The 22,769-nt window shown below is 40.2% G+C and overlaps 1 protein-coding gene across 3 annotated transcripts in view; it reads right to left on the bottom strand.

Moving 5' to 3' along the window:
* The window catches only part of llgl2 (LLGL scribble cell polarity complex component 2), a 77,439-nt gene that overhangs the window by 17,382 nt on the left and 37,288 nt on the right, over positions 1-22,769 (bottom strand). For all 3 annotated transcript variants that reach the window (XM_003217208.4, XM_016991344.2, XM_016991345.2), the window contains exons 5-16: positions 19,620-19,738; positions 18,992-19,150; positions 17,001-17,163; positions 15,878-16,010; positions 15,162-15,216; positions 13,329-13,483; positions 8,430-8,644; positions 6,947-7,014; positions 5,256-5,409; positions 5,021-5,125; positions 3,156-3,448; positions 1,584-1,722 (exon numbers count right to left, since the gene is read on the bottom strand). In XM_003217208.4, coding sequence (XP_003217256.1) covers positions 1,584-1,722; positions 3,156-3,448; positions 5,021-5,125; positions 5,256-5,409; positions 6,947-7,014; positions 8,430-8,644; positions 13,329-13,483; positions 15,162-15,216; positions 15,878-16,010; positions 17,001-17,163; positions 18,992-19,150; positions 19,620-19,738 — 1,758 coding nt within the window. The remainder of the gene's footprint in view (positions 1-1,583; positions 1,723-3,155; positions 3,449-5,020; positions 5,126-5,255; positions 5,410-6,946; positions 7,015-8,429; positions 8,645-13,328; positions 13,484-15,161; positions 15,217-15,877; positions 16,011-17,000; positions 17,164-18,991; positions 19,151-19,619; positions 19,739-22,769) is intronic.

Genomic DNA, 22,769 nt, shown 5'->3' with positions numbered 1-22,769 from the left:
TAAATTGGGTTGTCTTTACTGTGAAAGTCATTGTTCTACTTCAGAAACTTTGTTTTTGTGGCTGAAACTTTGTTAAATTGGTGTGTGTGTGATATATACTGTGTATATATATATAGTCCCTGCATATATGTGTGTGTGTGTGTGTGTGTGTGTGTGTGTGTGTGTGTGTATAGGTAAAGGTAAAGGTATCTCTTGACGTTAAGTTCAGTCATGTCTGACTCTGGGGGTTGGTGCTCATCTCCATTTCTAAGCCCAAGAGCCAGTGTTGTCCATAGACACCTCCAAGGTCATGTGGCTGGCATGACTACATGGAGTGCCATTACCTTCCCGCCACAGCGGTACCTATTGATCTACTCACATTGGCATGTTTTCAAGCTGCTAGGTTGGCAGAAGCTGGAGCTAACAGCGGGCACTCACTCTGCTCCCGGGATTTGAACCTGGGACCTTTCGGTCTGCAAGTTCAGCAGCTCAGTGCTTTAACACACTTCGCCATCGGGGCTCATGTATATATAATATACATACACATACACACAATGTGGAGAATATGTGGAAAGGTAGATAGATAGATAAGTTGGGAGCCACAGTGAAGGCACCTTCCTGGGAGCAAGGTCTAATAATAATAATAATAATAATAATAATAATAATAATAATAATAATAATAAAAAATCCCTTACAATATCCAAGATGGCTCACTGCTACAGAATCTTGGGAGGTTTAGTTTGATATGGTACCATTATTGGCAGAGAAAGCTAAGCTGTAGGAGTTGAAATCCAATCATTTATCCTCCCTATAGAATCAATTTTATATGCATTTTTAGCTACAGAAAAGCTAAAATCAGGACAGTAAAAGAACAACACCCAGAAAATGGGAATTCCAGACAGGAAACAATCAGGGCCAGCTAATACCTCCCAACAAAGGATTCCCCCAGGTAGGAAGCAGCCAGGCTTTGAAGCTGCAAGGCTATTCAATGCTAATCAAGGTGACCAATTGCAACATTCACACTTGCCTCCCACAGACAAGAGTTCTTTCTCCCACCCTGGACCTTCCACAGATATATAAACCCCACTTGCCTAGCTTCGCACAGACGTCAAAACCTCTGAGTATCAGGCCTGAGCTGAGGCGAGGGGGCGGCGGCGGCCATTTCCCCCCTCCGTCTTCCTCCTCCTCCTCGGCCTCCTTCCCCCTCGCCCCCTCCCATTGGCTGAGCCCGTGACGCCCCTTTTGCTGAGGGGCAAAAGGAAAGGGCCTGAATGGTGGGAGTTTGGGAGATTTGCAAAAGCTTTTTTTTCCTAACGAAAAAAACGACGACATAACGAAAAACGGCCTCTCGCGATTCGAAACCGCGATATCCAGACGTGTGGACAACCAATGCTTCAAAATTGCTTCAAAACAAACGAAAATAACGAATTAATAACGGTTAACGGGGAAAACGAATTATTTGAGCAAGCCTACTACTTACCTATACCACCTTGAGTTCCTCTGAGATGGAAGAAAATAGGCTATAGGTGTATTAAATAAATAAAAAGGCAAGGCATCTAGGAGTGAGTTCACATTCAGTAAAGCTGAGCAGCAGATAACCTTACCTCTGCTGTTCGCAGCTTTCTGGTTGATACCCGGCTCCTCCGCATCCGTCGGAAGGACTGACGGAGGGATTTCTTCAAGGATTTTACCCTAGAAAGGGGGCCTTCCAAGGCCAGCTGGTCACTGGGATGTAGGGTGCACCTAGAATAAAATAAACAGGATCAATTCTCGTCTGTTTCTGGGTAAACAGAAATGGCAAACCAAAGCCTAAAAGAAGAGTTGCTCCCTTTTGTAGCATAGAATTGAGTATCAAAGCAAAGTAAGTTGTTCTCAAATGCCTGAGTTCTAAAATCCACTGTTTTAGTGATGATAGCTTTCTGAAAGTCAGAATTATTTCTAAAACTACCACACAGGATTTGATTTTAAAGCATGCTGTTATGTTATACTTGGGCAGATTCTGAAAATGTTATTAGACATTAAACCAATTATCGTATTTCTCTGTAGGTAAAAATATTAGTTGAAGGTATTATTTTCTTCTTTTTATGTTAACCTTTTCTGTTCCTTCATCCCAAATTAATTATATACTTGATGTATATCTGTGAACAGAGTGGATCTTCTCTTTCTTGAGTCCAATAGAAGTATTTTCACAGAAAGATGCCTTCTATATCCTGCTCCTTTCATGGGGAAAACTATACCTCTCTCTGCTAAGAACCACTTCAAAAGTGGATGTGGCTAAAAAGTAAGAAGATACACTCAGGGCTCAGCATGGTTTTCCAAGGTCAATCAGTTTGGCTGACCTTTGCCCAAAAACACTCTTGCAGGTATGCATCTGAGGCTGGATCTACATAGCTTTTGAGTTTTTTTGGCCACAGGTAAGATCAGTGATCTGATTTCAATACAAATTATTTTTTATTGCATTTGAGGTCTTTACTTTCTATGGCTCCAATTGTGGCGTAAAAAATCAAATCATTTCAGTGGCCAGCTCAAATACACACTAAGGACCAGCTTCCCACTATTGCAGTTATAGGACTGGGGCAGGATACTGATTTATCCAAGTGCTATCTTGTTTCATTCAAAGGCAGGGGCAGCTGAAGCTATAAGCTGGGTAAGCAACTGCAGGTGGCGCAAAATCCGCTAGGGATGTCATTGAGGCGTTGGGGCCTGGAGTGCCCAGGGAGAGTTGTGCGGGTGCCCACATCCTGGTTCAGCATCAAGGACTGGCCCTCGGTGCTCGGCTCAGAGTGCTCAGCCTCAGCCTGGAAGGGAAGGGGGAGGAGCTGCCTGAATGACTAGCAGCCCCTGGCTGTCCGTCATTCAGGCGACTCTGCCCCCTTCCCTTTGTGGCTGAGTGCTCTGAGCCGGGATGCGCGGGGGATGCACCGCTGGCCCAGGCAGGGACAGCCATCCCAGTTCAGCCGGGGGGGGGGGGGGGATACTGTTTGCTTACACTTGAAAATTACTTAGAGCCGGCCCTGTAAAAAAACTAGTAGCTCATTATGTGAGCTCTTAACCTTGTGCCAGACCAGTCTCGTAGGACTTTTCTATACATGAAAAGATCTTGAACCTATGTGCACAATTTTGTGTGTTTTGTGAGAATTGTGGATCTTTTAAAAAACCTATAGGCAGTAACTTACTTGACAAAGACTAGCTGCTTCTGCTGATGATCAAAGAGTCCAAAGCCATGGCTTGTACCAAAGGCAACAAGTTTCCACTCTGAGTGAAGGGCCAGTGATGTGACTACAGCTGGGGGTTGACACTGGACCAAGACAAAGGGCTGGAAGCCAGGTTCAAATCGAACAGGTCCATCTCTAGTCTTCAGTCGCTCATGACCTTTCCACTTATAGCCTTCCTGGTCCTGGAGAAGGTCTGCTTCTGTACGATCAATCACCTGATCGGCTTCCTCATCATTTAGTTCCAATACAAGTACCTGGGAGAGGGAGGGGAGTGTCAAAAGTTCATCCAGGACTCCACTGCGAAATCACCCAGCGTTTGCAAAACCAACATCACTACCACCTCCACTGTGCCAGGAAATGAAAGTGTGGAAAAAGAAGTTCGCATATTAATGAAGTCCCTCATTTGTTTTAAACTTTGAACTTTTAAAAACCCATCCTAGGAAATGAAAAGTAAAATCAATAAAAATCACATCAAGATTAAATAGCACTGGCAGGGGTCTTCGTAAAGTTCATGTTATGGGAACAATTTGAAAGGGAGTTAATCAATGCAGAAACAAGAAGTTATCACTTATTTCAAATCTGATAAGAATATTTGGCCAGATTCCTAACATTACCTGGCATGACGTTACGAATGGCCAGCCTACCAAGCAGCTGCCTGTGAATCTGACACTGGTAAATGGTCACCTGCAGACACCTACTATGAACCCTTCTATAGAAAGCAAGGAAACACAGCTAGTTTGGCCTACCAGTGAGAAGACATTTAGGCTATTGCTGATGAATTCTGGATGTATATAGGAATTTTTAGAACGCAACAGTATGGCCCTCACAAGTCTGGTGGGTCTCTCCTCCAAAGAGTAATCTTTGAGCAAAAACAGATATTGAAAACTAGTTTACATGCAAAGTTTACATGCAAAGGCATATAAAATACACAGATCCATATTCAAAGAGGAGTTAAGATCTAAAGGACAAAGCTCTACAAGAACCTGAACTAATCCAAATTCCATGCCTCACAATAGAAAACAAACATGTTCCTGTCATTACTACTGGTTTCCTCTGCCTGATGCTACACAACATCTGTGAAGCATATTATGTTCAGCTATGTTTATGCACTGATCCTCCATGATCAACAAAGGAACAGCATATCTATATCCAGACAGGATTTACTGTAGTACTATATATGACAGTCAAAAAGCCTTCCATAAAAAAGCTAACCCATATTGAGTCAGTATGGCAACAGCAAGGATTCTTATTGTTTCTCTTGCATTATGAATAAAGCAATGTGGGAAGAAAGCTGCTAAATTCCTGAAACTAACCAAGAGATTTCTCAGTATTCCCTCATACCGACAGCTAACAATGTCTGAAGGACATTTTATACAATTTCTTTCAAAATTTCATCCGCCCCACCCACCCCTCGCCCCCCACTAAAAAACCCCAACAGTATAGGATGGTAGAGAGCACAGATACTGAAAGACAGCTTGAACAAGAGAGCAGCTGCAGCTACATCAGTATGCTAAGTAGGGACTGAACATGGCCTTTCAAGAACACTGACTCTGCCCATGATTTTAAGCTAGAGACCAGCACAAAGAGCACACAGCAGTCATCTGAGCATTTAGAGTGCTTCCACCTCCCACAACCCCTCCAACTGTGAGGATTACGGAAAGATATTCCAGCTCAGAGTATGCAGCATTATCAGACCCAAGCTTCTGTGCACGCACGGCCATTTAAGAGCACAACTTGGGGGATGGGGGAGGGGGGGATGATTGAGTCTGCTCCTGGACAGAGTATTTGCAACAGCCCACCTGGATCCCTTTCATGAATTTCATTACCTGCCCTGCTGTTCCTGCTACAGCCAAGTAGCCACTGTATTTGCACAGGAAGATCTTCTGGATCCCAAGTCTGGGATCATCGCTGTATGGGTCAAAGGAACCAACCTAGCGAGGCAGGGAGACAAGAAATGGAGACCACATAAACACAAAGCAACACTTGCAACGTTTTTGCCAGAAAATCCTACAACCTACATCTTGGATTCAGAAGGTTTAAGCTGAGCTCTGGGCACCTCACCTTGCGCAACGGCGGCCATTCATCTTCTCCCAACTGGTTCATATTGTCATTGGGATCCGCATCTGTTAGGAACACCTTCACAGTGCTCAGCTTATACAGCAGGTTCAGACAAACACCGGAGGCATTCCAGAATCGGACAGTGCCATCCTCATGCCTAGGGGGGGGAAAGGTGAAGAACATGTGAGTGTGTGAGTGTTTGTGTGTAGGGACACACACTGCAAAGAATATCTGAGATGGCAATAATCAGAACAAACATCATTTGAATAAAAATGTGTGTGCAATGCATTATCAGTATGTCCATGTGGGGAAATCATATCACAATCAGCAGCCTATGGGAAGGAAGACATAAGAAAACAAGGTCCAGTTCACCAGGAACCAAATGCCATTTTGCTCTCTGTATTCTAAGAACAGTCTTCTGTGGTGACCGCCCATGTGCTCTGTGTCCAACTGATTAAACATTTAATACCTGAATGTGTTTAATTTCCTCTTCCCTTCTTATTTTCTACCATTCATACATACTCATTTTTGTTCTGTAGCTCTTAGATAGCAGTCATTATTTTAAAACTGTGAACTGCCTTCAAGTGAAGGATGGTAACCAAGTGGAGAAAATGAGCAACGCATTAGTGAAGTTGCTTCTGAAATGCCACACAACTTTTGTTTGGCGAGATCAGTATCATGAGTTTTTCCCCGCACTGCACTGCTGGTTAAAACACCAACTAACATTTCATCTATTAAGCTGTGCTTTCTGAAGGCTAGTGAAAGACCCTTAATACTTGACTGACTCGCACACTACCAGTACACCTGGTTTCCAAGAACATTTATACATATCTCAGCTGCTGTATATTAATTACCTTTTTAGTATGACTAGGAGGGCACCTGCCTTTTTATCTGGCAGAATCTTGCCAGGAATCTGAGCAGGAACCCTCTATAGGCCTGTTAAGAACATATATATATATATATATATAAAACCAAAACATACTCAAACAAAAAAGTAGTGATATGGGCTTTTAATGACCACAAAGCAAAACCTTCCACAAGACAAAAGTGATGCTGCCACAGCACTACAGCCTAATTAGCTTTTAGTGTATTTTAAAAATAAACAAGGACAACATGCACATGGATCTTGTAGAACTTTTGAGATTGAGAGAAAGAAATTACAGCATAAGTTTTTGTATTCTTAGTCTAAATCCTGAGACAGTTCATGTTACAATTTTTTCCATTAGTATCAGAGATGCTACAAGATCCATTTGTGTAGTCTAGACAAACATGGCTACGTCTTTAAATTAAGCACAATGGCACACAAACATATATATATATACACACACACACACACACACATTAAAACTGCACTTTCAGAAGATTCATTGATCAATAAAGCTTCAAGCTGTTCTATTCTCCAATGTGTCAGTGTTTGAATTACTGTTCCACAAGCAATGACTCTATTCCTGTACTGACCACTCATTCAAACTAACTGTGCAGAGGCAACAGAGCCCTGTGAGATCCATACCTAAGGCGTCTAGCCCAGCACATTGTTCACACAATGGTCAATGACATATAGGAAACTTACAAGCAGGGCTAACAAAATAGCACCCTCTTGCTCACTTTGCTCAGTAGGTAGTATCTGGAAGCATTCTAGTAGGAGGCTGCGAAACCAAACCCTCCACAGCAATAAATATAAGGAAAGGACCTACCCTGTAAGCAGCAGATCCCGCTGCGGAGGATCTGGAGCCTTGCTAGTACCTCCATCAATTGGCCATGGCTAGAAAAACAGAAGGATTTTTTTAAAGTAAGTACATACTCACCATATGTAAAGTTATAAGTACATATGCAATGAAGAGGTCTGGGGGAGTGGGTTGGGGAACAAGAAAGTATTAGAGACCAAATTTATACAGATTAGGCTTTGTTTGGATTAAGATTAGACATCACTTCTTAAGGTTTTACAAGCCAATTTCTTTTTGCAGAGGTTTATTATAAGGTCAGAGAGAATCCATTAACCTACATTTTTGCTGTAAGCAGCAGCTGCTGCAGAAAGATCAGAATATTTGAAAGCCCCAACTGTTGGAGCATTTTGAAACTATCCTATCCCCAGATTTACTGTGAACTGGTCAGATTTCAAGATATCTAAAGCTGAGGTCACCAGGTGCATCCATTTACAGCTGGGGTAGGATGTTCTTTGCCCCATAAATGGCAAACGTGGGCAATGGGGGCACTCAGGCAAGCCTAAGGTCTGCCTGCAACCCATGGGTGGGGGATTCTCATAATTGTTTTACAAGATGCAGATTTACAGAGTATTGGAAAATAACAGGTGTGCAGATTTACAGGGATAGTGTTTGGAGATTAAAGGAGCAGAGGGAGGGGATTGGAAATAATTCAGGAGAAATCCAACCAATCCCCTGTCCTCACACTATAAGCCTCTCCCAGAATTTCATCTCTTCAGGCATTCAGGAAAAAAAATACTGCACAAGTTCAAGTAGTTTCTTTTTATGTTACCTGAGCACTAGACAAAGAGCACTCCTTTACAATGAGAAATGTAATTCACAAAGGTCTTGCAGGACTTTCTGCATCCCAGCATAAAATGCAACTTTTCTGCACCTATGCATCATTATCTATCTACAAGGTCAAGCAGATTCAGCATTGAAGGATTCATTACTTTTACATTCGTAGGATAATGGAAGATGTTGATGCTGGAAAAACACTCTTTTGAACTCATACTGTTCTTTAAAAGCAAGAATAAAGTACGAGCCCCGTATCCACAGGGAATATGTTGCCAGACTTTGAGTGAATATGCAAAACAATGGAAAATAGCAAACCCTTTTGAAATTAAGGGGCTTCTGGCCCAAGAATGCCACAGAGCAGTGGTTCTCAACCTGTGGGTCCCCAGATGTTTCGGCCTTCAACTTCAAGAAACCCTAACAGCTGTTAAACTGGCTGGGATTTCTGGGAGTTGTAGGCCAAAACCCCTGGGGACCCACAGGTTGAGAACAACTGCCATAGAGTTACACTGGATGACATAGATAATGAAACCACAGAGATTGATCCAACAGTTATGGGGGTCTACTGCATCTTCTACCTCTGATCTGGTTTGTGGAAGAGTTCAAATTTTAGTGAGGGGTTTTGTCATGTGATGAATTTGTTTCAAATCTATTTCTCTCCATCAACATATGCATGCCATACCATATTAGAGAACTGGTTCTGTTTATTCCCTGCACTGATTATTCTTTCCCACAACTTCAGAGGGATGTTGGAGACATGATGAGAACATGTGATGGCTGAGCAGTGGAGGGATGCAAGATAAGGAGGTTGGATTGACGGCCAGCCTGGAGACATCAGGTCTATGACTACCAGCTCTTCTTCCGCCAACACCACCATTGCAGATGGCTCATCAAACTCTACAAGAAAACACATGTAAATACGGAACCATTATTTCTTGGAAGAGGACTCTAGGCAATGGGGATAATGTATTCATAAATGAAAACATCACAAGTGGCAAAGTCAGTCTAGGCTCCAATCCACTGGGAGCGGGTTGAACAGAGACGATGGTTCCCTGGCACACTACACATATAACACTAGTTAACACCCTAGCTTCATGAGGGTAATAATCTTAGTTTATCAAATCTTTCTGGATCCCAGCCAGCATCACACTACATTTCAATAACTCCATCCACCACTCATAGGGTTATCCATTCATCTTGGCCTTGGGCAACATCTCTCTTCCTGCCTTTGTCCCCTAACAACCATTGTTAAAACTCAAGATTCTCACCTCATCACCACACCCTCAAGTTTTGCATTTCCATGGCTATTCAGATCCAATGTCTGTCTATAAATTCTATTCCTATGTACTTCATGCATTTGATTAGGTAGATTTAGTCTACAAAAGCTTATGCTTTGCTCTCTCCATCTCAAAGGTGCTACAAGATCCCTTTGCATTAACCTAGACCAGTGGTTCCCAACCTTTGGTCCTCCAGTTGTTTTGGACCAACTCCCAGAAATCCCAGCCACCTCACCAGTTGTTAGGAATTGTGAGAGCTGAAGTCCAGAACGCCTGGAGGACCAAACGTTGGGAACCACTGACCTAGACTATTGATTCAAGCAGATCAGGATCCAGCTATGAATTAGGGAATGTCATGTGCCATGAGCACTGTATTTGGCTAAGCCAGGAGAAACGGCTAATAGGGTCTTCTGTTAAAGTAGTCTTTCCCAACTGTGGCCCCCATGTGGTAACTCATCTTCTCCAGCCAAGACTACTATGTAGGGTTTTTATTTTTATTTTTTAAAAACTGCATAAGATATATTTTTATATTTTTAATTTTAAAAAAATCTGGCAGAAAGACTTTATTTATTTATTTTCTATATTTCTATCCTGCTCTATCTCACCCAGAAGGGTACTCAGAGTGGCTTACATTATGAAAATTTTTAATGAATAAATATGAACATAGAAAGGGCATGCTATCTAGCAACTCCAGTGGTCTTTGACGTTGTTGATGTGTGCCTTCAAGTTGAATATGACATTTGATGACCCCATATGTCAGGAGTGTTGTGGCACAATTTATTCAGTGGAGGTGTGCCTCCCTCTGAGGCTGTGAGTATTACTTGCTCAAGGTCAGCCAGCAGGTTTCCAGTGATGAGCATGGATTCAAATCCTGGTTTCCTGGAGTCATTGTCCAGTACTCAAACCACTATACCATGCTACCTTTTTCAGTGATCTATGTCCTGGTAACCTCAAGGTTAAAGACTGTTGTTGGCAATATGGATTTTCTGGTATTCACTAGGAGAAGTGGGAGTTTGACACTCTTTGTCTTGCTTGCAAGCACACTTTTTAAAGACAAGCAAGGCAAGTGGACCCCATGTTGACCCTTCCACCAATCCCAGGAAGTCCCTTCTGTCCACAAGACACTGTCCTTAAATAATTTCTCCACCTGAAAAAAATGGGAGACATTTTCAGACCTTCCCACTGAATAGCCACACCACTGGACAAGTGTCTGGCTGTCTCTCATCATGTTAGCTTTGGATTTGAACCCAGACATCTATAGCTGCGTTGCCCAAGTTCATTACAGGGTGCTATTATCATCTGGTTGTTTTCTTTCAATTGAAATTTTAACTGTTTGTAAACTGCTCTAGGAACTTGTTGAAATACAGCATGTAATCTCTATAAAGAAACTAACAACAAAGTCTTTCTGAAACATGACAATACATTTTTTTTGTGCTCTTATCCAAGTCCGTGCTATCATGCTTAATGGAGGACTATGTGCATGTCTTATCAAGATTATCTGCATAGTAAAAATGTGGTGCCAAGTGGCCTGGAGAGACTTGCAAATCTAATTATTGATGGAAGGGGTCTTTCACCTGCAGTCCGTAAAAGCCCTCCCAGTGATGGACTGCACTGTGCCTACTTGGCACCGACCCAGTTAGTTCTACTTTAGACCATTTCTAGGAACACAGGCCAATCCAGTAAACTAAGCTGCTTAAAATGTAGTTGTGTTGCTGGTTCTGAGAATAGTTGATCTGTTTAAGAACAAGAATTTCATTACAACTTGGAAGCTGCTTCTCCACAGCCTCACCCTTGCTTCCCCTTGTTTCTGGAAAGAACAATGCATGTGTGATGCTGCAGCATGTTATCTAATGTATGTACTGCTGCATCTGAATTCAGCAAAAATTGTTATTTGGCAAAATAAATATTGTTAAAATTATTGAGAAAATTAAAATAAAATTCAACCAGCTTAAAAATCTATTATTATTACTACATCAACAACAAATTTTAGATGTATTTGTGGAGCTTGTTTCCAAAAGGTACCAAATCCACCTGAACAAATTTTTCAGGAATTGAGAACAATCAGGTTGAGAGTATGAATTGTTTTGCTATAAAATGCAATTTTCCAAGCCCTGTACCAAAGTGACTTGATACTTTTGATCTGTACATAACATTCTACTCCGTGTCAACAATGTGCTCATTGCTATATGTGCTATAGCTCATTTTTGGATTTGGTACCTTTTGGAAACAAACTCCAGAGTTTTAATGCCAGTCATGGTTAAAAATAATTACAAACGTTAGCCCAGCAAACTAATGCCTGCGCTGAATTATTGTGTATTGTTTCTAGCCTGTTATCTCCAAAAACATTCTTCTTTTGAAAACCACCTCTAAAATCTGCTTTATGTTCAACCGTATCTATATTTATAGTTTTATAATATAATATGTTACTTTATAAAATATATAAAAAGAACTGGGGTGTGAAGCTTGTATCATCTGTCATATTCTGATTTTCAAAACTGCAGATGGAACATCATGCTTATACAAGTATTTTTCTTTTATAAAAGAAACAAAACGCCCTTTTCAAGATTTATGCACATATCTACCACGGTAGGCATAGGGGAAATATGACAAATGTTATTTATCCTTGCAACTCATACGATTAATAGACTAGATCTTAAATATATAGGCCTTAATGATATCAAGATTGCACTGAAAGCAGCGCAACCTTTTTATAACTAAGGTGGCCTTTCACTTTTCTAAATTAATTACTGCCATACTGTGGCCTGTAAACAAAGATCCTGAAGGCTCTAGTTAGCTCAGAAGAGAATACCACACAATCATCTCATGTTGTTTAAGAACAGCACTCATAGAATCATAGAATAGTAGAGTTGGAAGAGACCTCATGGACCATCCAGTCCAACCCCCTGCTAAGAAGCAGGAAATCGCATTCAAAGTCACATATAAAGTGTCCTTTTCCCTCCTTTTAAGCTACTTTAAAGAAGCAAGAGATAAAGACAGATGTCCTAATTATGGAAGAGGAAGAAAGGGAAAGCCGGAAATGTATATTCACGTACACTGTTGATAAGCAGAATAACACAAGGCATTTTTGTACTTGCCCCCCAATTATACAAGGTATTCTTATCCTGCAACCCCAAGTGATAAGAGCCTGGACATCTAAAGAAGTAGAACAGCAGCTTCCCAACACCCAAAGGACAATTACATAAGCATTACTTATTAATGTAAGTGGATTTGGGAAGCAATGAGTGACCCACTCTCACACTCTGCCGAACAAACCAAGAAGCAGGCGAGGTGAGCTGAGGCCGATTCCCATTAGGCTTACGCAGTTGGTTACAGGGAACCCAGCCTGCCACAGAAACCTCAGATGACTGCTGAACAACTTCCTGGACTGTGCACACAAGAGCTATAGCTTCCTTTCTTCAGTTCCTGTTTGATTGTTATGCACATGGCCAGTCCTATCAGCTGATAGGCTCAGATAAATGCCTAGGATCTTACACATTCAGAAGTAAACTCTGTGTGCCCTGCCATTTTCAGCAGGCTTCCAAATGGCCACAAGGAAAAATGAGCCAAAGAGATCTCAATTGTTGATAGACAGCTGTGCTAGCATCTCCCTCTGGGCACAAGAAGGTAACACAGAGTTTACTGTTTCTTCTGTCTGGCAGCCGCTGAGACAAGAGACTTGGGCAAGAAAGAGACAAAGGAAAGCTTGGAGTTTTGTACAGAGCTGCCTTGTCCAAACAGAAAACAAAAAGCATTCAATGTTTGCGCATATTTGAACCATCTTGCAAACTGACATCCACAGGATGAATGTACTGGCTCTTTTCACCTTTTCAGTACCTTTTATCAGCATATAAGTGCTAACACTCACTGTGCAAGGAGAACAGAGATGGTGCTCTTCTCATCAGGAGCGGTTTTGTTTACAAAACTAAATGTTCCAGACAGTAATTAGGGACAGCACTGCTGATGCAAGTTATGAAGAGACTCTAAGCTCTATGAAACCAAGTCTGATTTGAATTGAAAGTTTAAATTAGAGCTTAGGTTATAATTGTCATTTAGCTTCTCTATATTTATATGGAAACACTTTTATATTATTAGTTTGGATTGGATTGGATCCTGTGAATGCAAATAATCCTTCTCCATTAGTATGCAAAAAATTACCAGCATACAAGGTAGTATTTTTCAATTGCTACCTGAAACTAGGCATTAATAATGTTAATATCTGGCATTTTAAAGTATGAGTAACATTCCCAATGTATTCCCTTAAACCCGATGCAGTCATTTCCAGTCCCTGAGACTCTTCTACATACCTGCAAATGGATCTGCATTGGCAATGACAAAGAAATCTATCACTCGTGATGTGAAGTCAAAGGCCGTCTGTCGATTGCCATGAACAACTGAAATGCTATGTCTGTCGCCGTAACTTGCCCGTGGCATCCCTCCTTGAAATATAATATATGGAAGCCTAAAACAAAACAATTAAGAAAAAATTTAAGGGTATGATACTAAACTCTGTGGACTGGCCACTAAGAGGCTACAGGATGCAAATTTCTTCCGCTACTTATGGGGGGCTGCCCTGTTTGGGAGCATAAAGATCAACTTCTGTCCCTGAAAATGTCCTTGGTTTTCTACAGGCAGTGAGGCCAGAATAGAGTTTTCTATGTGAAACTAATGATCTGTAGGATTATAGTTTACTTGTTCCCTAAAAAGGCCCTCTATGTATATTAGTGCTGAATTTTACATAATTATTTCCTATGGTAGTTCCTTGTCCTGAGTTCAATGGAAGAGGACAAAATGTTCCTTAAAAAAAAAGAAAAAAAAAAAGAGTAACCTATCACCAGTCCTTGCCATTGTAGCCAGAAGGGCTTTAAATATAGCAATACAGATTTCCATACCTAGGTAAATATAACTGTTCTACCCAATACTTGCTCCCGCTTAAAGCTTTAAGAATAACTGCAGGTCTTAAAGCATCCCATTGCCAAAAGCAAGACCAGAAATTCAGAACACTGAATAATTGTCCATTAGATACTAGTATAAATACGAAACACCACTTTTATTGTTTTCAAGCATTAATTGGACTGGGGTCCTGATCTGTAGGACATCCTGCCCATGTGCCATTCCCAACTTTCAAAGCCAAAGAAATCAGAAGGGGCATGGAAGACCCAAGAAACTCCGTCTCTGGAGAACTGGATACTGAGACTACTAGACATCAGAAATATGGACTTACTAACATATGTAACGTCACAGAATAGGTCAACAAGGCAAAAGACAGACTGGAGAAATTTAAGTGCATATCTATCAAAAGAAAACACTGAACTTTTATGTAATGTGTTTTAAAAACAATACTAGGCTCAAAAGTGCAAATGGGCATTTATTGAGAAAATGCCTGGAACAGAAGGGAATATATCTTGCTATGCAGAAGATCTGGAAGGAATGTATATATATGTTTGTTTAAGGATTTCTTCTTTTCTTTTCTAAGGTTTCATTTCTTTCTTTTTTATAAGTTACTCATATATACAAGAAATGTATACACGTATATATTTTCTACATCTATATAATGTTTATCCATCTATGTTTATCTTTTTTTTATGTGCATTTAAAACCATAAATTAAAAAAAAGAAAAGAAATCAGAAGGGGCTTTTTATGGTGGCATCCAAACCATGGACTCTTCTATTCTGCATGGTCACTTGGCAACATCTCCATTATCCTTTTTGACACCTGGAGAAATCTCTTGTTTTTAGGATCCTTTCATTTGTGATGTGCTGTCATATCTTTAATGAGTATTTTGTTGGCTGTGCTTACTGCTTTTTAAGTGTAATTTCATTTTGATGCAAAGGTCCACTGGCCTAACACAATTTGCTTGCAAGCCACCTTGGGAGGGAGATTGTGCTAAAAGATGGCATTTTAAATCACTGCAGTTCTGAATGGATCAAAAAAGACACAGCAACATCTAAGCTCCTCATAATTTTGTTGAGCAGTTCGATGGGTTGCTGCAAAGTTCAAGTTATTTTGATGCCAGGGAATCCAGGCAGCATGACAGCTGGCGGCAGATTTTTTAGCAAGCAGCAGCACTTGTTACCAAAAGTTTAGTTTGGAAGCTCTGGAGAATGGGCAGCATTGTATTATCTGCCAAAGTACCTACCCGTTCTTTGTTGTTTGCCAGTAAATCTTGGAGATAGCCTTGCAAGGAAAAGGACCTAGATGAACAAATTTGAAAAGATACATTTCAAGGGTAGGCTTGTGTCAGTAGAGAATTCACATGGCATTGTTTTTATCAATAAATGTGAGGCAACAATAGCAAAAACACCTTCAATTTCCTCTAATCTATGAGAGCTTGAACGCATTACATTTTGCAGAAAAGAACACGACATTAACTATGGCAACAGTGGAATCAGAAACAGCCTGCTTATATCAGGGGAACCTTGGCCCTGAAAGTTGTTGTTGGATTCCAGCTCCCATAAGCTGTAGCCAGCATGATCAATGGTCAGGACTGGTGGTTGCTCCACCCAAACAACAGCCGATTACAGCTCTGAAGATTGGAAACCAGTTATTATTCATCAAATGCTTCCAATTTGCTGCATCCTTTCAGGGCACTATTGGGTGTATCAAAATTTTAAATGAGGTCAACACAGCATACATTTTCTTATATCTGGTACACAAATATGCCAATGCAATATATTGATGTTTGATAATTTCCTTGTTTTTCTGCATCTCTGGCAAGGCATTTGGTCTGATAGTGGGCTTCTGCTTATTGCAAGCGGGTAGAATTTCCTTTGTGGTTCTGCAGATTTCACAGCCTCACTCCAAATATGTATCCATTCACATACAATACGGAGAACCAACTATCTGCATACTGACCATAAGGCACTTTGCTTTCCAGGGGCTCAGGCCGCCTATCATCACTTGAAACTGGCCACTGAGTGTAACTCCCATCACTGTGACAACTGATGATCTGATGGCCATTCCTCTGCCAAAAGAGGTTTTCTAGTTGCTAGGAAGAAGAAATAACAAGGTCTAAGATAAACACATATTTTGGTTCATTAAGAAGAAATACCACGCCATGAGCTGCAAGAATACAATAAATGTTCATTTTTTAAAAATACAACCTTTTCTTTCTTTTCTCTTGAATCCTTATCAAAATATCTTGGAAGCCTGAAGCATATTAAAATGCTTATTTGGATGGTCTCAACCACTGATGACTACTCTGTCTGGGTTACTGAACTAAGAGAAGGAATGCTGACTCAGGTCTGTCTCTCCCTTTTAAGATAATGTAAATCAGAACTGTTCATGCATTCAGTATTTAAAATGTACATGTGGTGGTGCCCCTTTATGCATAAATCAGCTGCAGGGTGCCTTTCAGCCTATTCTTCCCTACTGCCAAAAAGCAAGGATGCATGTCTGACTCACAAAAGCTTATGCTATAATAAATCTGTTAGTATTTAAAGAGATAAATGAGGTAGTTGTTCCTCCCAACAACAACTGTGTGCAAATCAACTTGTCACAGTGTTCAGTGTTCTGAATATAAACAGGAAGGGCTGTGTAAAGGTGTCAGAGAGTGAAGTAATGGTGGTTGTATCTCATGGCTCAGGGAAATAAAAACACAACAAAAAGAGCTACATTGGCAGTGTCTGATGGCATGTCTTTGCATCTTTGGATCTATTCCCTCTTACTCCAATAGCCCTACAGAAACTTGCTTTTCTTCATTCATTCCTAACTGTAAGGTTCCCATTCCATGAATATAATTTTTGCCTGAAAAGTCCCACAAAGACATTCTTGAATGGACAAGCTGCAAGTGGGGAAACATTTAGTGATCCAGCTCTATCTAACCCCAATATGGCTTCTTCATTTCTCTAAGAGAGGAATAGGACTCTCTGACTGTGTGGAACACATAACACAAGTTAAGCTGACTTCCCTGATCTCTTTTTCCAGAGATACAGACATTTCCATCCCCAGTCCAGAGCCAGTAGAATGTACCAAATACCTGACTGGCAAGGAAATGATGTGTTGCTTTGTTATTTATCAGGTCCCAGAGAACAATGAGGCCTCTGCTGTATCCGATTAAGATCTGGTTGGGGTTCCGGGGATGTTCCCGTAAGGCTTCTACTAATTCGAGTGACCGTCTGTTTCGATAATCTTCTGGCACACTGCAAGGAAATGAATGGAAATATAAAAATGAAATCCACATCATCATGATGCTACTGTGAGTCAAAAGATTAAGCAAAATATAAAAAGAAATAACTGTTGAAATCCTGCAACCAAACTATTTTCTTTGACCAGACAATCATATAGAAAACCTAGTAATATGCTGCTATTCAAGCCTCAGCCACATGGTGCCCACTGCCATGGTGCCCACTGCTCTGGTGGCAATTTAAGATGGTACCTTTCCCCAATACTGGAGCATTCTACAAGGATGGGGGAACCTGTGGTTCTCTAAAGGTGCAGAACTAACTCCCATCAACAGCCGCCAGTATGGCTAAAGATCAAGCATGGTAACAACTACAGTCTAGTAACAACTGGAGGACAGAGGTCCCAGCCCCATCTTATAACTCTGGGCAATATGCAGGAATCATATGCCAAAACATACAAAATAATAACCCGAATACACTATGGTGTGTGGGCAAAACACATACTCTCAGCCTCAGAGGAAGGAAAAGACCAACCCCCCCCCCCCCGAACCAACCTTCCAGGAAAACCCTGTAATAGGGTGGACTTAGGGTCACTATAAATTAGAAATAATTTGAAGACACACACAGCAACATGGTGTGCATATTTCAAAACAATGAAAAAAATAACCTGAACTGCTAACCCTGCTACAGCTACAAAAAGAACCTTCAATTAATAAATCTCCAACATGTTCCCAGATTAACAGGTCTTTAAGCCCATCTGGGTTTCCCTCCCCATGCACAAAATCCAAAATTATGACCCTGCAGGGCTAGCACCTAAGATAAGGGAGCCTCATCATCCACACAGACCAACCAGCCTGAGAGATTGGAATTCAGATTGGCCAGAGCAACTTGTGGTTTCCTTTGCAACAAGAATGAATTCCAATTAAACTGCAGAGAAGGTATTTTCATTCCAAGGGCAGTCAAAGAGGCAGCAACAATATTACAGGATGTGTATCCTTTATTTAAAATTCCTAAATCCTGGATATTTCAAAATCTAAAATTGGTCACATGAATGGCTTTCTGATTGTTCAATGTATACAAACTTTAAGTTGTGCATGCATTTCTTTAAAATGTTGTATAAAATTAATCTTAGACTATGTGTATAAGGAATATATGAAATGGGTTCAATTTTCAAGATCTCATTATGTAAATGTTATATTTTAAAATATGAAAAACACAAATATGGAAGGAAAACACTTAGAATCATAGAATCTGGTTCCAAGCATTTCAAATAAGGGATACCCAATCTGCATTGCTTCATGAGAATGTGGAAAACAACTACAGTAGAGTCTCACTTATCCAACACTCGCTTATCCAATGTTCTGGATTATCCAATGCATTTTTGTAGTCAATGTTTTAATACATCGTGATATTTTGGTGCTAAATTCGTAAATACAGTAATTACTACATAGCATTACTGCGTATTGAACTACTTTTTCTGTCAAATTTGTTGTATAACATGATATTTTGGTGCTTTATTTATAAAATAATAACCTAATTTGATGTTTAATAGGCTTTTCCTTAATGCCTCCTTATTATCCAACATATTCGCTTATCCAACATTCTGCCGGCCTGTTTATGTTGGATAAGTGAGACTCTACTGTACTTCAATCTGTACTTCAATTCTGGGGAAGAAAGACTTCAGCCTTACAGGATCTACTAAGGAAACAACAGCAGCTAGGATTCTACAAATCATCAAGGGATCTAACAAGAGATTCTGGTTTTTTAACTGCTTCTAGTTTATGCATTCAGCATCACAACCAAGAGTCCTTGCATAGACTGCCTAACTCCAATTGTCTGTGTTTACCATTGCAGTACAACTTCTGGACAGATAGTCTGGTCTTCCAGCACTCTGAAAGATGGAATCTCCACCACAAAGACATTGCCGCTCTCAGTGCCGAGGTACAGAAGCTCCTGCGAGGAATGGGCGAGGATCGCAGTCACCTGGGTGGCACTTGGAGGGGATCTGTACATGGAAGATGAAGAGAAAATACAGAATCTTAAAAGGTTAAAGATTCAAGAACTGTGGGGATTGAAGTCTGAAACATTGTGAGGGCAAAAGGTTTCCCATTTTATAGTAAACATTATATAGTTTCACATCCTATACAAACTATACTGGTCAGAAAGTCCCTTTTAGCAACCAAACTCCCCATAAATCACAATGGCTGCATTCTTTTACTACAACTTGGCAGCCCATTCAAACTACATCTAAGAAGACCATTAGCCCTAAGTCAAGGCTCAGTCAGAACACAACTGCCTCCAGAAAAAGAAAAAAAGCTCAGATTTCTTTTTCAACACCCCCCTCCCATCTCAGATTTTTAAAAAAGAACAGGCTATCAAAATAATTTATCATTTTATGAAAGCTTAAACAAATTTGAAAGGTAAACAACACTGCATGAAGACTGTGCTTCCAAGCCTGCCTTTGTCCCAATTACCCAGGAGGTCCTCGGAGCGTGAAGTGCCTTTCCTCCTGAAGCTCAGATAAATTGCTGTTGGACTGCTTCAGGGTCCACAAGTGCAAGCTGTTGTCATCCAGCAGTGTCACTAAACGGCACTGAAAAATATGGATTGAACACATCGTTTTTAGCACAGCATTAAGTGTAATAACATTTCAAGAGCCATATTCCTGATCAATCAAAATTGTTACACCACAATACAAGACCCAGCTAAAATAAATTCCCATATCTAAAATAAATTCCCAAACAGGAAGGAATAAAATTAGAGAGAGAGAGAAAACCTGTTTAGATTTCAGTGGTGATGCCTGAAGGGTTAAGAGGCGAACTCAAAAGAGGACCAATGTGGAAGAGCTATTCCCATAACATCTTGATGCATCAATCAGACAATGAGGCTTTAAACAAGTCATTCCCTTCTCTCAATTTCACTTCTTCTGTCTATTTTTGGAAAGACTAATATATGTAATGGAAGGGCCTAGAGAGTTTGAAAACTTGCACACATTATTCTGCCTTTCTGCTTTGCCAAATAAAGGCACACCACAAGAGGTATTTTGGACCTTGTCTTATGGCTGATATGCATTCAAAAAGAGATAGGGACACTATAGGAAGTGGGATAGGCATCAGTGTGGTATAGCAGCTTGACAGAGGGAAAATCAAAGTTCAAATGCCCAATTTAGGCATAAAAACCCACATAATACTCTCAAAAGCTTTAGAGCAGTGGTTCCCAACCTTTTTTTAACCAGGGTCCACTTTGACCAGGGACCACTCTCCAACATTAGTTCCAAAATAGTTAAGAATCAGTTTTTGGTCAACTTTAAATTTGGTTTGTTTATTTGAGATGCTGATTCAGAAAATTGCATTGGATAGACCACATCAGCTCTAGTTTCTGATATAGAATATATGCATTCCAGTAGTCGTCATCTGCTTGCCCACAGAAAACCATATTTAATAATCTAGAGTGGATGTGATCTATCAAATGTAATGGTTAGCTCTGCAGAAAGGAGCGGACATTAAATAAAATATAGAAATAAAGAGGAAGGAGGTTCATGGACCAGATTTTCATTCTCATGGCCTACTGCTGGGCCGCAGCCCAAAGCTTGAGAATCACTGCTTTAGAGGAAGGCCAATAGCAAATCTCCTCTAAATATAGCTTGAAAAAAATGGTTATGATAGGGTCATCCTTTGTCAGAATCCACTAGGAAGAACCACAACAATAACAACAATATATAACATCAAGGAGAAAGGGTATTTATTGAAGAAATGGCTACAAGGCCTTTAATCAAAGTGTTTGAAGCAAAGTATATCAAAGCTGAATCAAAATATCAAAATATGCAAAAAGCTTTCCAAAGCCTGACGTCTGAATTCTGACAAAGAACAGATTTTAAATTCAGTCCCTCTTTTCCACACTGTCTGAATTTATATGTACTTTAATGTCAACTGTGTGTTTTTGTCTTTTAAATAGAACTTCGTAAATTTGACTAAACACATTCACTTATATAGTATGTATCAAGTCAGCTATAGGATATTATCAAGCTACTGCAAAATCCAATTTACATGCTGAAGTTCTAATACATATCCTCTGAGTATTCTGTCTCCTAAACCCTTTCAAGCAAAGCTTTTTCTAAACTGCCATGGCATAAATTTCAAACCTCTATGACTGTCAGATATCATACAATTATCAATTCATCCAAGTTGCGTTGGGTTTCCTTCTTATTTTACATCACACAAGTGAGTGAACTAAGCAAACGCATGGTCGTTTCAGGCTTCTTCACAGTGTCTTGCTTAATATAATTACTGAGCAGTTAAAAAGTTCTCACTCAATTGTCTGTTAAATTTAACTGACTGCGATCCAAACATATACCTACCAATTTCTGAATTGCTGATTTTATACTTTGTCTTAATTTGTCATCATTTCAGCAAAGGAGATTTCTCCACCCTGTTTGGAATTACGTGGTGTGTTCAGATACTCTCCTCTTCCCTTGCATTTTTTACATCTGACTTCATTCTAAAAGGAGTGGTGCCCCAGAATATTTGTGACAAGCCCAACCCTAACCAATATTAAGGTAGTCAAAATCAACCTGTTGAACCACACCCAGAAGAACAGGCAATTTTTCCCATGGGTATTTCAACACTTCGTTGTCGCTCCCTACTTTGAACATTTTCTTCTTGCCTGATCCACAAACTTCTTGTTTCCTCACATTTTAGAGACAAAGCCTTTTCTGCTAAATCATGCCACAGTTTTGCTTCTGTTTCTTTTTTTCCAAAAATGCAAATCTTTGTTTTACTGAAATATTTCATGTAGGTCCATTGGATAATTATACTGGGATGTTATATTCAATGAAGTGTGGAATCAGTTTCTGGGAGAGACAACATGCTCAGCTCTAGGCAAAGAGCTGCTTCAACTCAAATTTTATGTTAAACTACAGAAGGCCTTCTTTTGTAAATGGAGAGCCACTTGTACAAAGGAAATAGTATGTATGTTTATAGTGCAGCAAATATGCAGACTAAGGCCCCATCTACAATGCAATATAAATCCAGATTATCTACTTTGAACTGGGTTATATTAGTCTACACTGCCATATAATCCAGTTCAAAGCAGATAATCTGGCTTTTATATTGCACTGTAGATGAGTCCTAAGTAAGGTGAATCTTGGTTGATACTTCAATGGAAAACCATCAATTAATAATGCTGAGAGCTATATTTCAGAGGAAGGACCCAGGAAAATCACCTCTGAGGATTCCTTCTGTAAGAAACCCCTGTGAAATTTATGAAATTGCCATAAATTAACAGGCAACTTGAAGATACATATACAGAGAAAGACAGTGAGCAACTGCTGCTGTATACTGTATGTACCAAATCTGTAGACTTGACACTGCATTTACTGTTCAACTACCTACACAGGTTTTGTGATGTCTCATGGGCCATGTAGTCCTGTTCCTAGTATTATTGTGACAGATGAAGAGGAAAACTTGGGTTTCCCACCGTTTCAGCCAGAATTGGAGCCCTTGCACCTGCAGGATATTTGCCCTCCAGAAGTCAGCCAAACAAGCCTTGAGCGGAAATCTCCCCCATTTTCTCGCCGAGATTATTATAAACAACAAAGAGGTGCTCAAGAGGCGACTCGCCGGAGC

The sequence above is a fragment of the Anolis carolinensis genome, chromosome 2 (genome assembly GCF_035594765.1).
Source record: "Anolis carolinensis isolate JA03-04 chromosome 2, rAnoCar3.1.pri, whole genome shotgun sequence".
Lineage (NCBI taxonomy): Eukaryota > Metazoa > Chordata > Lepidosauria > Squamata > Dactyloidae > Anolis > Anolis carolinensis.
Note: the sequence above shows the minus strand (reverse complement) of the source record. Positions and strands in the feature narration are given on the sequence as shown.